At 35.4% G+C, this 15,883-nt stretch overlaps 1 protein-coding gene across 1 annotated transcript in view; it reads right to left on the bottom strand.

Annotated features, from left to right (window-relative positions):
• Positions 1-3,721: 3,721 nt before the first annotated feature.
• LOC110028506 overlaps positions 3,722-15,883 on the bottom strand; it is a 32,598-nt gene continuing 20,436 nt past the window's right edge. Inside the window, exons 7-11 of the mRNA XM_020730381.1 lie at positions 13,812-13,971; positions 13,327-13,557; positions 12,897-13,247; positions 5,962-6,063; positions 3,722-4,334 (exon numbers count right to left, since the gene is read on the bottom strand). Coding sequence (XP_020586040.1) covers positions 4,083-4,334; positions 5,962-6,063; positions 12,897-13,247; positions 13,327-13,557; positions 13,812-13,971 — 1,096 coding nt within the window. The 3' untranslated portion in view covers positions 3,722-4,082. The remainder of the gene's footprint in view (positions 4,335-5,961; positions 6,064-12,896; positions 13,248-13,326; positions 13,558-13,811; positions 13,972-15,883) is intronic.

Raw genomic sequence — 15,883 nt, 5'->3', positions numbered from 1 at the left:
ACCACCTCAGCATGATTGACTGATCACTTTGGGTCTGATTGGTCATCCCAGTCTGATCAACCTGTTTTTTGGGTTTGATTGGTTGCCCCAGCCTGGTCGCTTGATCTTTTGGGTTTGCTCGACTGCACCAGTTCAATCACCTGCTTTGGTTCTGATCGGCCCTCCTACCCAATCAACTTATTTTCTGGGCTCGATCGGCCTCCCCGACCCGATCACCTGATCTTTTGGGTTGATCGACCACACCAGTTTGATCACCCGTTTTGAGTCTGATCGGTCTTCCCAGGTCGATCACTTGATCCTTTCGATTTGATTGACTACGAAGCCTCTATCACCAGCTTTGGGTATCATCTACCATCTCAAGGTGATCACCCGATCCTTTGGGTTAGATCGACCGCCCCACATCAATCACCTGCTTTAGGTCAGATCGATTGTGTGGGTCCGATAGACCTACTTTCTTGGCTTGATCAGTCGCCATGATCTAATTGTTTGATCGGTCGCCCCGATCGAATCACTCGATCGACCGCCCCTGTCCAATCGCCCGATTTTTTGTGTTTGTCGCCCGCACCAGTTTGATCACTCACTTTAGGTTTGATCGATTGTCCTGACCCAATTGACTTATTTTCCAAGCTAGATTGGCCGTCCTTGCCTAATTGCCTGATCTTTTGCGTTTAATCGACCACACCAATTCAATCTCTTGCTTTGAGTCTGATCAACTGTTCCAGCCCGATTGACTTATTTTTAGGGCTCGATTGGCCTCCACAGCCCGATCACCCGTTCTTTTGAGTTTGATCGACTGCACCAAATCTATCACATGCTTTGGATATGATTGACCGTCCTGACACGATCGACTTATTTTCTGATCTAGATCGGCTGCCCCGGCTCGTTCACCCGCTTTAGGTTCGATCAACCATCTCGGGCCGATCACCCGATCGATTTGGATTGGATTGACCGCTATGAGTCGATCACCTTGGGTTTGATCAACCGCCCTAATTCGATCACCCACTTTGGGTCCAGTCGACAGTCCCGTGTTGATCGCACGCTCTTTTGGATTTGATCGATCGTCCCAGATTAATCAACTCATCCTTTCGGTTTGACTGGTCGCATGGCCCGGTCATTGATCACCTACATGCTTGTATGCTTTCTTGCATGTTGCATGCTTTCTTTGCATGTGTATGGAAAATCTTTTTGATTAGATGTCTATGATTTATTTCATTACATGTAAAATATTATTTTTGTGTATGTTTTACATGTGGCATGTTTGGATGTCTCTTTAAACATTTATGTTTGGGGTGGCTCTTTGAGCACTCCCACTTGTGGTGTCTCATTGAGCACCCACACTTGTCAGTGTCTTCTCACCTACGATGTTGTATGTGTGGGTATATATACATGAGGTTACTTTTGTAAGATTGGGGCATTTAATTTACATTAACTCTACCAAAATGCTATAAACTAAATCCTACAATTTTATTCATATATATATATATATATATATATATATATTTATGTGTGTGTGCGCCACATGCCTTGGCCTGTTGGTGGTTGGGTCACTGTATGTCCCCTCAGATCAAGGGTTCGATCCCACCGTGGCGCTGGAGCTCTGGAATTTTAGGCACATGACACGGGCCCTCATCATGGGGCCAAAAAACGCATGAAAAGTCGATATTTGGACCTATGCCAAATATTGAATTCCTTTATATTATATATATCGAATTTTATACTAATTCATCAATCACTAAGATGGAAGGAAAATTTAGAAGAGCAGGCACTAGCCTACTCATGGTCACTTTTTTTATTTTCAATGGTTTTGCCCATAATCGGAGCATGAGTGGCATCAAGTGCTCTAGTGGAAACCATAAAAACATGGTGAATAAGGATACTATCCCTCTTTTCCACATTCTAAACATTGTATTTTATCAGTAATTGAAACAAGAGGATGGGTGTGCAGAGTGGAGCATTCATCATATTTAGATTTTTAATAAGTTTTTTAGTACCATAAAATACAAAAAGAAAATTTTACACCCCCTTTAAACTTAAAATACTTGATAATAATCTAATATGATTTAAATTTTAAATTTAATAATCATGATTTAAAAATTTGTAGGATAGATATATATTAAGCTTAAATACTCATCACCCATCTCTTTAAACTTGGGTTTTGCAACTATATCTATTGTCATCCAGGCAATCCTTATGGGACAAATGTCTCATATTAGTCTATATAGTGAAGCTTTATTATTGTGGGGTTAAGGGAGTTCTTCGGTTAAATAGAAGTGGCAAAATTTTAAATCTTATCCCCTTCGTCATCCCAAATTCTCTTTGTGGCTTGGTGGATAATCATTAACACCTCCACATTAATCATTCAGGTCGGTAACAGCCACTAAGTGATCATAGTCTCTCAAGTAGGGTTGTCAAAATGGCTCGTTGTTCGCGAACAACTTGTGCTTGGCTCGTTAAGAAGCTCGTGTTCGGCTCGTTCACTAAGTTAACGAGCCAAACTTGAACAACACAAACAAATATTTGTTCGTTCGTGTCAGGCTCGTTTTGGCTCGAAATACTATACATATATTTCATGAGTAGTATTTTTAAAAAATTTAATTGACTACAAGGCTACAAAAATTTATAATCAATTAAAAGTATTAATGAAGAAAATATAATAAAAATTATTAGTTTAGATTCAAATGATGTTTTAAATCTTGCCCAAATCTCTAACATCTTATGACTACGTGACTAGAGTTGTCAAAATGACTCTTTGTTCGTGAACAGGTCATGTTCGGCTCGATAAGCAAACGAGCGGAACGCGAACACACTTTTTTAGCTCGAAATATAAACGAGCCGAACACAAGCTGAACCTGGGCTCGCTCGTGTTCGGCTCGTTTACACCCCTAGTCTCAAGTGGAAAAGCCACAAAGTTTTCATAGTGGTGGCACAATAAAACTTTTTTCAAAAATTCATCCGAGCTTGTGACTAACATTGATAGTTTAAAAAAAAGTTAGAAACTTTTTTATATAAAAAAAATAAAATATAAAATTATAAAAAAAAAAACTTACATCTTATGATGCCTTCATTTATGCAAGTACTGAAATCTTATATTATTGTTGATGTTATATAATATTTTTTTTTCAATATAACTAATTAAGATATCATTCATCAACTAACTTTCAATTTTATTTTGCAATTAAACTTTTATAATAGTCATAGCTGAAAATGTTCTTTTAACATTTTCTACACTAATGAGTAAAACTAATGCTAGTTTTAATAGCTTGAAAATAGAAGAAAATAATTTAACTTTCTTAGTCAAAATCATTTATTCTGTTAGGCTTCCAAAATCTTGCAGGGATAAAAATTGCACATCATATTGCATATCCATAATTTAAGTTTCTGATTGATTATCAATAAGCACTAAACTTACTGAACTAAAATCAGTTGAAAATAAATATGTCACCTGATTAACTTATATTTACTTAATGTGTTGAATGAATTAGTTGGATTCAAACAAGTAATAGAAAAAACAAAAAAAAAAGTCTCATATTTGCAGCTACAAAATGATTATTCAACTCTTAAAGTTGCATATAAATCATTGTGTAGAATGTTTCATCTTAAAAATAATTTAAGTTTGTCATCTCTTCAACTCTAAAATGATGGCATCCACAAGCAACACATTATCTTCAACTCTCTCTCTCTCTCTCTCTCTCTCTCATGAATCAAATTAACTTCGAATAAGCCATTCTCCAAACAAATCAATCTAAATAGACTAAACAAATTTTGAATTTTCCATTAAAATTGTCAGCCTCATTCCACAGCTCTCAAGTTTTTCCTCTTACAGAATCAACAATTCCTAAAAAGAATAACCGATTCCTCGTAATTAAATAATGGAAGAGTTACAAACAGTTGAGGAAACATTTCTATCCTACCAAGTTCTCATTTCCAGCTTCCAATGATGAAGCAGCACTAAACTAGCACTGCTTTCCATGAATCCGAAGAGCAGAAACCCGCTCTCGCAAAGCAGCAGTAGGATCTTAAACATGAGCCCGGTTTGACTGAACCAGCTCAAATAGAAAGTACAAAAATCCTGGGGTCGGAACCTAGCCGTTGCCTGGGCTGCTTGTTTGTGTTGAATCAGGTGATTGTTGAGAGGCAGAACAGAGCTTGTCATAGACATCAATGGCGGTCGGACGGTCTGCCGGATCTCCTTCGGTGCACTGGTGAAAGAGATCTAATAGTACTCTCATCTTCTTCATATCGGCGTTGGAAAGTCCGAGATCAAACTCGGGTGTCACTTCCTCGGACTTCATAAGGGCTTCCAGTTTTGGTGGCAGTGGGGGTCTTTGCTTCATCTGTTGAAGAACATATATGTAGATGTTATATAAGTTTAAGAAAGGAAAAAATTTATCCACAACAATTTGAATCTGGAATATAGCAGATGGCTTAGTGAGCAATGGAAAAATGGATGATCTCAGGCAAGAAACATCAACGGAAACTAGAATGACTGAACATCGTCTTGCCAAAATTTTCAACATATATCCACCTGAATGCTACCGATCCGCACGTAATGTATGCAATATTTCCTGGATTAGCAAGGAAATGAAGGAAGACCTGCGGTAACTTGATAGAATTGTTACAAAAAGATTTGTGTAAAATGAAGTTAGCATATGTAACACTCGATAGGAGCGAACAAAAAAACAAGGATTTGTCAATTCCAAGTATGGTTAGAATAATCGATGATGATAATGATGCTGAGTTATGATCTTTGCAACTGAGGGAATCAATTTGGTTTCTTGACTAAATCCAGGAACTGGGTCTGAGCTTTCTTTCTGTGTATTAGTAGTTTTGGAATAAATATAATACCACCTGAATACTATCAATCCACATCAAGCTCATTTGCATGCAATATTTTCTCTAATCCTACAATGCTGATTTTATGTACTAATACAATTATTGCATTTATTGCCTTTTGTTTACCGTTTTGGATCTACTAAAACTATTTTCACAACCTTCTCTTCAATAGATGCTACTAAGCCATCCTCCTAACAAAATCCTTACTCAATTTATCCTTACTATTTAAGTGAAGCATTTAATCTTAAATTCACATTTCTACCAGTCTTGACTATCATTGGCCTACACAGAATCCAATATGCTCGAAACCATACAGTATAGCTGGCGTAGTTACAATTTTATAAAATTCAACCTCAAATTTAAATAAAATTCTCCTGTCATATGTTTGTATGACACTTCTCTAATTAAACACCTAGAATAAAAAAAGATGTCTGTGTAGCAAACTAATAAGATCAAGGAATATTAGTTAAGGTTAGCACAAGAAAAAGAAGGATCACTTCACATGGGGATGAACATTCGGTCGGATGTTTTGGCTCTCAAATTGGTCGAACCGATTGCAACTGAAATTTTAAGTTTGAAGAATTGAACCAGTCGAATTTTTGATAAAACTGAACCGACCAAACCAAAATTAAATTTGGTTTAAATGTTTCGGCTATGAACAAGCCGGAATATAGTTGTTAGACATTGTTAAGAACAAACATTATCACTTACATGTCTTACATGAATAATATCGATTTCATTTCATGAATCCTCCATATAACTTTGAATTTTTGGTTATTTGGTTTGTTTGGTTGAATGAAAATCAAAACCAAGTCAAAAACTGAATATATATAGATTTTAAAAACTAAAAGCTGAAAAGCATTTTTGAAACCGAACTGAATCAACCAAACTTATTTCAATTTTTCGGCTTTGACGAAATAATGTACACTCCTACGTCACACAATAATCAAAAGTAGGAACCATTATTCATAAAACACAAAAATAAATAAATAAAATCAAAATATGCAAATAAAATTAGACAAGGCATCTAATGTCGAATTTCACACAAATAGTTAACTATAAAAAATTACAAAAAAAATAGAAACACAAAACAGTTCATAAAGATGAGCAAGTTTGAGGAAGACATACCCTTAACAGATCATAAATTTCTGTTTCAGATTTTCCCGCATATGGTATTTGCAGAGTTAGTAGTTCAAATAGAACGCATCCATACGACCATATATCCACCTCCTGCCAAAATTTAGAAAAGGAAATTTGAGTGGGATGCTATCATAATGAAACAATCAACAAACTACTTCAAAATTAGATATTGCTACATCAGCATTCGTCGGGTAAGAAAACAAATTAATAGTTAAAATAACAAAAAAAAGTTTTACAAAATCTGGTTCACTGCCGGAGTATACTACTCATTGAAATGAACCCACTCTACCAATTACCCTACTGTGTCAATTAATTGGGCATAAAACAGTCAGAACTTCACTACAGCTATTGATTGCCAAACTATCTGGCAAACTAAATGAATTCCATGCTACAAATAAAGAAAATTTTATGCTATAATAAGCAATGATACAGCCCAAAATTAATACAAACATCTTTGGTCTTCAATCTTTCTGCTGGCAAACAAGGATCAGGCTTGTTCCTCCACCTACAAACCTCATCTACTCCTGATTGTTTGCTGCCTTCCCTCTGTTTCATGCGAGCAATTTTCCATTTTTCACAGCAAATTTGAAGAACCTGCCCTTCCATTTATTGGAGCTATTTTCCTTTGTTTCACTACAGTTTAGACATTTTCAGGCTCCTATGCTTCGCAAAAATGTCGTTTGTGGAGCACTGGAAGGGAATATAGAGTTGATGAGATATGTCTTCTTCATATGGCCTTAAGCATTCCATCCAAAGGCAGACAAGAAGCCTTCTCCAACTCTGATTAGGATATCTTTACAGTAAGGTGAGAGCCTTGCCTAATATAGAGGTTCCTTCCCCTGTAATTAAATAGACCAGACCAAGTTATGAGGAGGCACGATATGGATCAGTAGATTAGAGTGCTTGTTCCATTTTTGACAGCTTCTTATCTTAAAGGGGGAACCAACCATAGCTGCCTCAATCCTCCTTTGGCGGAGAAAGAGATTGTAACTTCGGTGTTGGTTTATCAATGATGGGGGATTCTTTGCAGCCAGATAACCATTTTTTGTGAGCATATTTTGAGTGTCATCAGACACCAACTATTTCTGATATTCCTACCCTTTAAGTTTTTCCTTCATTAAGTGAGCTCCACCCAAGTGCCAAAGCTCTAGCCTCTCGTGTGCATGGTAACAATTTTGTTTTATTATGATTTCATAGATAATGCAAATTGATGCTCTGCTTCTTCATTCAAACACATCTGTTGGGCAGGGTGTTTATCAGAGATCCACCACAGGCTCATACATTGACACACAGCACATCAAAGTTCACAGCTCCCGCATAGCACTTCTACAACAATTTGTACGTTATAATTTATCCTCTGACACCTTTAATTTCCAATGCTTTTGACGAAACTAAATGAATATTTTTTTCATTATTATTTGAATCAAGAAATATTGTTGCTAACAGCTAACTTATTATTTTTGTTGTTAATAATGATTATGAACTTGGATTAACAGTAGGGTCCATCCTTCGAATTTTTGCACAACAAGCAAGGCAAATATGAAACAAACTTTTTTTTATTCTTGATTTTGTTACACATGTAAAATTAAAATCTTATTTTAAATTGCAAAAAAAGATGCGCATCTTGAGAAATTCTTCGGCAAACCATAATGAGGTTTACACCTCAGAAATTCACGGAAGGGCATAAGCCTCGCTCTTAGCTTTGCCTCACTATGTGTGAGGTGCGTGCAAAATTTAGAATTGTTTTTTACTATAAGTCAAATATATCACATGATCACTCACACATTCAAACCCCCTTAACCCTTGCTCATCCTACTCGCCTAAACAAGAAATTGCACCCTTCCGCAACCACCTTCCTAGCTCACAGTCCTAATAGATGACATCCTTCCAAACCCAGCTGCCTCCATCCATCAGTGTTGCCCCAGCCATTCTCTTCCCTCCTTGCAACTGTCATCGCCACAATCCCTACTAGCAGCCTCAACTTTCGACATCTCTCCTTGCAGCCTTGGCCACTGTTGTCCCTCATTGCAGCTGCCGCCAATCCTCCTTACAAGTGCCATCACTCCTGAAAACTGTTATCATCTCCAACATCATCGTCACGCCCTAGTTTTTTTTTACTTTTCTTTTCTTCCGATGACAATTCCAAAACATTTTTTTTTTCTAAATCTAATTAATTTATTTTGTACATTTCCTGTTTCATTATTTGAACATATTTCAAAATTTTTAAATGCAGAATTTTCATTCTAGAGTTTTGAGAAAAAAATGGACAAAGGCAAAGAAGAAATCCAAAGCAAATCATAGGAAGGATCCAACGTGAAAATAATGTGCAAGTCAACATTAGAGGCAACAAAAAAATATAAATTTGTTTGAAGTGCAATTATGTGAAAAGGTAAATAAAAAGGCCTTACAAAGATGAAGGAACGTCCCTCCGGATCGACAAGAATATTGCACCTTATACTAAAGTACCAAAAGAAGTAAAATAAGAAATCCAATCATATATGAAAAAATCAACAAACGAAAATTTGATGATAGAATTGATGTCAACTTTTATTATGAGAGTGAGCACAATGACACATACTTCATCATCTTTGCCATCGAGATCTAGTAGGCATGCAAGAGGTTTCATAAATCATGATAATGATAAATGTGAAGTATGACAGGAGTCATGGATAGGGGGCAGCTGCAACTCAAAAAACGTCTCCATAAAATGTTAGAGAAGCATGCATGCGTGTTTGCATTTTAGACATAAGGAAAATTTCGTGGGGCTACAGCAAGCTAAAATTACTATTACAAAATATTTTCCAAATAATTTTTAATATTTAATGTTATTATTAAAATAAGGAATGATGCTCCAAATTTTGATTTTTTATAAATGTTCTAACTATACTATTTCCTTTCAAATACAGTTTAGAGATGACAGTCTAGATCTACAACATTTTTGTTGATAAAATATTGAAACGTGTATACTTGTCATTGGGATGTGAACATAATTGGAGCACATATAATCAAATTCACATAAAAAGGAAGAACCATCTGGCGACCTTAACGATGATTTTTTTGTGTACATCAAGTACAAAGAGATTGAAAAATAAAATTTTGACGAAAAAAGTTTGAAAAATGACAAGGATCCCCCTGCCATGTGAAGACATGCGTCATCAAATGATGAGTGATTTAAAATTGATGACAATACAATCACACCCTCTGAGTTATAACAAAAAGATTTAAATGTTAATTTATTTAATAGATACACAACAAGCAAAAGGCAACAATAAATTAAAAAAAAGTATCCAAAAAAAATTAGTATCTGGAGTTGTCTTAAATTTTAATTAATATGATTTATTTCTTATTGATTATACTAATTAGAAAAATATGACGGTTTGAAAAAGAGCAAAATGAATGAGAAAATTTGGAGTTAATTGAAAAATATGCGGAGAAGAAAGCTATTTATTATTAAAATAATAACTCCAATAAAGATCTCCCGAGTGATGACAATGAGAAATTCATTTTGCTAACGTATCTTATGTCTTACTCTAATTTGATTTATTATATTACTTTCATTTGATATCATATATTATTTTGATTACTTTACATCTGCTTTATAGTTTTACTTTGCCCAACTTGTTACATGATATTTTATAACCTGTAATATTTGTTATTTGATATAAATATAATTTCAATTATTACTACATTAGAATGTTAATATTTTTTTTTCTCAAATATATTTATAAATTAGGATGCTAATTTATTAAAATCTTTTCTTTTTGTTCTACGTAATTTTTTAATTTTTTTTTGTTCTACGTGATGTTTTAATTATGAGACTTACGCCTCATAATAACTCGAGGCTTACGTCTCGCCTCACAAACAAAACCCAAAACTGCACAATTTTAAACTTCGATTTTAAATTTGCAATTTCAACTTCTTATATTTAATTATCATTTGACATAATTTTTCATATGCAACCATACGGTGAGGATTATTAAGTTAAATTTGATTTAAATTTAGAACTAAACTGCTTTTGTGTGTGTGTGTGTGTGTGTGAGAGAGAGAGAATACATATGTTATCTTCACAACTCAGCCTCTTCTCTTCACGGATATGTTGTAACCCCAGTCGTAACCCCTATAAATAACGTAAAAGGATTTCAACATTCTTAATCATAACAACTGTATTGTCGTTCCCCTCTGCTCAAACTCTCAAAAAGCTGTCAAGATTTCAAAGGCTTTATAATAGCATTATTTTATACGCTTGAGATGGTAAAAAAGGGTAGTAAAATTGGATTCCCCCAAACTAAAAATCCCCCTTGAGGGCTTGCAACCATTGGAGGCCGACAGAGATGATATCAATTCTCTGATTTGGTTCTTGTATTGTAGTTCTTTTAATTCTAAATCATTAGACTCTACCTGTCAATTGTTAATTTTTTTTATTTTGCTTTTCTAGCTGTTTATCGCCTGAGATTAGCAATGAAGAGGGAGTTACCCTTAATTCTAAGCGCAAGCTTTGTTTTTCAAGTAGGGTAAGCATCGACCACAAAAATGAAATGCTTTCAGCAAACTGAAGATCTAGTTCATCACAACGTTTGTTGTGTAAGTTCATTTTCAAGTTGAACATTTTCGTTTGTAGTCCAATTTCAGTTTCAAGTTGAACATTTTTGGTTGTAGTCCAATTTCAGTTTCAAGTTCAACATTTTTACATTCATTTTAAAGTTCTGTAATCTTAAGTTTCAAAGTTATGACACTAAATGTATATATGGTGTAGGGAGAGTGTGTGCATGAGAGAGGAGGAGGAAGGAGGGAAGAAGAACATGGAATCTCAACTCTCTATCAAAATGGTTCCATTCCTCTATAAAGGAGAACACAAGAAAGCCACACTGCAAGGAACAAAGAGAGGTGGAGGAGGTCACACATGATCATTAAATAATAAGGATAATTACATTGAACATCAATAAAAATTCTATAATATTTACATAAACAATTACTCTCGTATTTTTTTAAACAGGTGTAATCAACTATGCCTGACAACTTAATGCAGAAAAAATAAAATAAATGTTTACCCATACACCTCATTTATATCTCAAATACATTTCCTATCTTCCCTTGTACAACATACTTCGCCGCCTCCAGAAAACACTCAACCAACTCTTCATATAAAATCTACTCATGGCCATCTTATTAAGAAAGTAAAAAAGAAAATGTTTAATAGAGTTTTGCAACAAAATGCAAAATGTGAGACCAACAGTTGATTCCTCATCACTCAGAACTGAACTGTGACAAAGGTAGACTTTTGAAAGGGTCATCATCAATCTAAATTGAAGTTATTCATTGTATAAAGTATAAAGCTTTTTATTTCATATGCATTTTCCCTCTTAGGCTTTATCCTGGCTCACATAGATTATGCCAGTACTTTTGATAGGCCCCAGTAGAAGAAAGGTAAAATACTCTAGCAGTAGGCTTGGCCGATGTGTCTCTTGGTTTTTTACCTCCATTTAGAACAATTTTATGAATCCAATACACGCTAGTACTTTCACTACCTCTACTGACAAACATAGAAAGTACATATGCTTAAACATTTTGTACAGCTTGATATTCCGCTATAATCCTCTTTCAAGAGTATGGTATTCAAACCGCAACCCAGAATAAAAAAATCTGAGAGAACAAAAGACCTGATCTTTTGATGGAAAGGAAAAAAAAAAGTAAATTAAAAACAAAATTCCAATCAACTGTGCACATCATTCCGCTATCATCACCACTAGGGCTGTCAAAAAATCTCATCATTCATGAACAACTTGTGCTCGGCTCGCTAAGTGGCTCGTGTTCAATTAGTTCTTTAAGCAAACGAGCCAAGCAAAAACAAATTTTTTTAGCTCAAAAAATAAACGAGTCATACAAAAACATACTTTCGTTCGATTGTGTTCAGCTCATTTTGGCTCGAATTAATTAAATAATAAATAAATAATATATAAAAATTAAAATAGTGGCATCTTTGATGTGACAACAAAGATTTGATTTGTATAAATATAAAAAACAAAATTTAGGTGTCAAACATGTAAATACATAAGAATTCAGTGGTATGTTTGTAAATGCCCCACATTTGGGTGTTAGATTTGAAAATATATAAGAATTGGGTGGTATGCACGTAAATGTGCCTAGACCTACCCCCTGCCACAAACTGCCCCTAGTCATTAGGTGGTAGATATGTAAATTCATAAATATTGGATGGTATGTATGTAAATATCTTTGAATTTTCCATTCTACATACCGTCCTGCCTGCCTCAGCTCGGCTCACATGAAATGGTGAAAGCAATGTGAAAGCAGAGCCTTTTAGCCCCCCCATTGAGAAAAGGCAAAGCACAGCCTTTGTATAAAAGGAAAGGCGAAAGGGCTTAAGCTGAGCGCTGCAACTTAGGTGTGTTAAAAGGCTGGGTTTTTAGCAGTGGAATTTTCAGATTTATTCAAAATTAAAATAAAAATAATTTAAATTGGTACAATTATTCTAATTAAAAAGATTAAAAAATTACTATTCATCTAATTTATTAATTATTCAGTTTGGGAACTGGTTCGTTTAACCTAAATGAGTTGTTATGTAAAATCAAGATTGATCAATAAAGTCAATAAAGAAACTTAAATGAACACAAACAAATTTAACTTTGAACACAAGCTCATTTTGAGCCAAACACGAACAAAACAGTATAAATCAAGCCGAACACAAACAAACTGTTCATGAGCTAATTTCGAGCAGAAATGCTTTTGAACGAGACTAGCACGAGCCAAGCCTTGGACATTGGACAATAGGTAGATGAGAAAAAAACCTCTAGGCTTAAATATACGTTTTGTTTCTAATAAAGATGTTTTAAATATGATTATGAAGATAAATTGTTTATAGAAAAGGGCACATATACTAACAAAAAAAATTAAACTCAAAGCCTTACCAAGCCATATGAATTCCTTTGATGCATCGCTTGTAGAACTTCTGGAGCCATCCATCGAGGCGTCCCAACACAAACGTCAGGAGGATGCACGCCAATGTGAGCAATGCAACATGTATGCATGGAAGAATGCAGAGGAACAGATCTGTCGAAGTCGGAGAGTTTGACAATTGGTGAACCATCTCTTCTCTTGCAGTCCAAGTCAATCAAAATATTCTCGCTTTTTATATCTCGATGAATGATAAATTTTGAATGCAATTCAACCAATGCGCAGGCAACATCCCGTGCAATAAACAGAGCTATGTCAAGAGGAACATGCTTATCACCGCTCTCTAACAACTTATCCAAATAACCCTGCAATGCAGGAAATTACAAAATTATGACAAAATGGACAAATGAGAAAGGCGGAAATAAATTGAAAAGCATAATTTACCTTTATAGATCCCCCTTTTACATATTCCATCACAATTATAAACTGCAAAATCCTGCTTTCTGTGTGTCCATCTGCAACAGGAACCCACTTGGAAGAAATCTGGTGGCCATATATTTCAACAATACAACTGTGTTTCCTCAAAGCACCTAACATTCTTAATTCTCCAAGAAATGCATACTCAAGTTTTTTTATATCCTCTTGTGATGCTTCTTCAACTTCCAAACTGCGAACCTAACAACAATTCAAAAATAATCACATCAATTTCCTTATATAAAAAGCACGTGCAACGTGTATATATCATAAATTCAGTAAAATATTTCAGTAAAAAAAGGGAAACTAGCCTACTTTCATCCACTGTATCATAAGGTAATCCTTAAAGATTGGCAAATGCAGAAAAATCATCCCTCGTCATCTAATAAATTTGACATAAATCAGATAGAAAAAACATAAAACTACTTAATTCTTTCTTATAGTAGAAATTTTACCTTGACTGCTGCATCCATGGTACCAAATTTGCCATGAAAAACAGACCGAGGTTGTACTTTTGCTACTCCATTGCCCATTGAGGGAGAAGGGAATGAAACTCCGAGAATAGAAGAATTTTCATAAGTTAGAGAGGCGTGAAGTCGACTAAGAGGTATATACCTGAAACAGGAGGCAATCCATCAGCAAACTAAAAGGACAAGGCCATTCTAACCTACATGCATCTGCGACTAAAAGCTTGTGAGCATTCATATATTAACTACAAACTAAAAGTATTATGAAAAGAAGCAAAAATAAAAAATAAAACCGGAATTAAAATTCTATTTGTATCTAGCATTTCTTGTTAACATAAAATTAATAATACCATGTATGAGTCCAAAAGGTTTGAGGATTCCGTGAGATGTCACATTTCATGATTCTATCACTTATCATTTATAAAAAGGTTTGAGGCTTAGGTGACTCATCTGATGATAATAAACCTTATGTGGTGTCTGTCACTAACTAGGCTTGTTAAGTATTATCTTTCGGGACAATCATTTATAGTAACTATGGTTATGATGATTATGTCCACTCTAGGCTAGCTTGGAGCTTGAATCTACAATAATCGTTGTAGCAGATATACCATTAAAAAAAGGTAACCAGAAGCATTGTCAAATGCATAAAAAATGTGAACTACAGAATTGGCATGATTAGAACTTCAGCTCAACCAAATGTCCAGTGTCTGAGTTTATAAAATCTCTCTTGACAGCAATTTAATAATGATTGAAGTGGTTGACATTTCATTCACTTTTGATGGACCAACCTCTTCCCTCCCTAGCATATCCAAGAGAATCATGTCTTGGCACTGGTGAATGCTTGGGTTATAGAGCTCTAGTGTGCTTTCAAAATGTTTCTCTCATTTTTGGCACTATGGCTTCACTGATTTTTTTCAAGAGATGAGGACTGATGATACTTCATTAAAGAATGCACGGAAGAGTTTGATAGGAACCAAGCAGATTTTCAAAAAAAAATTAGAACATAAATAATATATATCTTATTCCATCGAAAGCAAATCAATGATTACAACTTCAAATACATAAAAAATAAGCAGCTACAATTCAAGAGGTAGGCGATCTCTCTCAATTCCTACAATTCGAGAGGTAGAAAATCTCTCCCAAACCCCAACCCTCATGCTCAAAGACAGCAATCTCATGCATAACTCTAATTCTAAGCATATTAGATCTATTTATACCAAACAATAATATATAATAAAAGACTAAATTGCCCTTAGGCACAAAAAAAGAATGAATTGCCCTTGGGACTGGAATAACAATACTCTCCTCCTAAAAAGACCCCTTGTCACCAAGGTGGAAAAAAAAAACTATTGTTGGATCACGTTGTGTGACTCCCGCTCGTAAACTGTCTTTGATTCTGGTTCTCGCTGTCAGCACTGGCACACTTCTCATAGCCTTCTTCAACTTCTCAAAAGTTTGAGAAGTCACTTTCCTCCACTGAAAGTTATCCTTCAATTTCTTCGTCCACGACCACACAATCGAATTATAACCCTTCAATAACTTTCGGTAGCATCTTCTAAGTCCAATAAACATTCTAAATCCCTTCCAGGTCTTAAGTAGTAGCCCCTCCAATTTATCAGCCACCTTCAATGGATCTGCTGTCACCAAGGTCTTGCACAAACTAAGATCGTCACGAAACACCATCATCTTATCTCCCTCTTGAAACTAAGTTTTCAACTTAGGGCCCGTTTGGGACAGCACGTTTGGGACAGCTTAAATGTGCGGCGGCGTTTTTGAAAACGCCGCCGTAGCGTTTGAAAATCACGTTTTTACTGCGTTTTTTAGAACAACTTTTTTTATTCCCCGCGATCCGCGTTTTGGCTCCAAAATTTCCTTCGGCTACCCTCAACCCCGCAGCCGACCTTCCTTCGCACACTTGCTCGATCTCGCCTTCTCTCTCGCCTTCGTCCCTCCTCCGCAGGTAGCAAAACAATCGTCTCGTCCCTTCTTTCCCCTATTTCGCCGAGAGATCTGACATTGGCAAGAAATTTAAGTCGATCCAGTTGTGTGGAAGTGTTGAG

This window comes from Phalaenopsis equestris, unplaced genomic scaffold, assembly GCF_001263595.1.
Source record: "Phalaenopsis equestris unplaced genomic scaffold, ASM126359v1 Scaffold000513, whole genome shotgun sequence".
NCBI lineage: Eukaryota > Viridiplantae > Streptophyta > Magnoliopsida > Asparagales > Orchidaceae > Phalaenopsis > Phalaenopsis equestris.
This window is presented reverse-complemented; position numbering and strand designations above follow the sequence as displayed.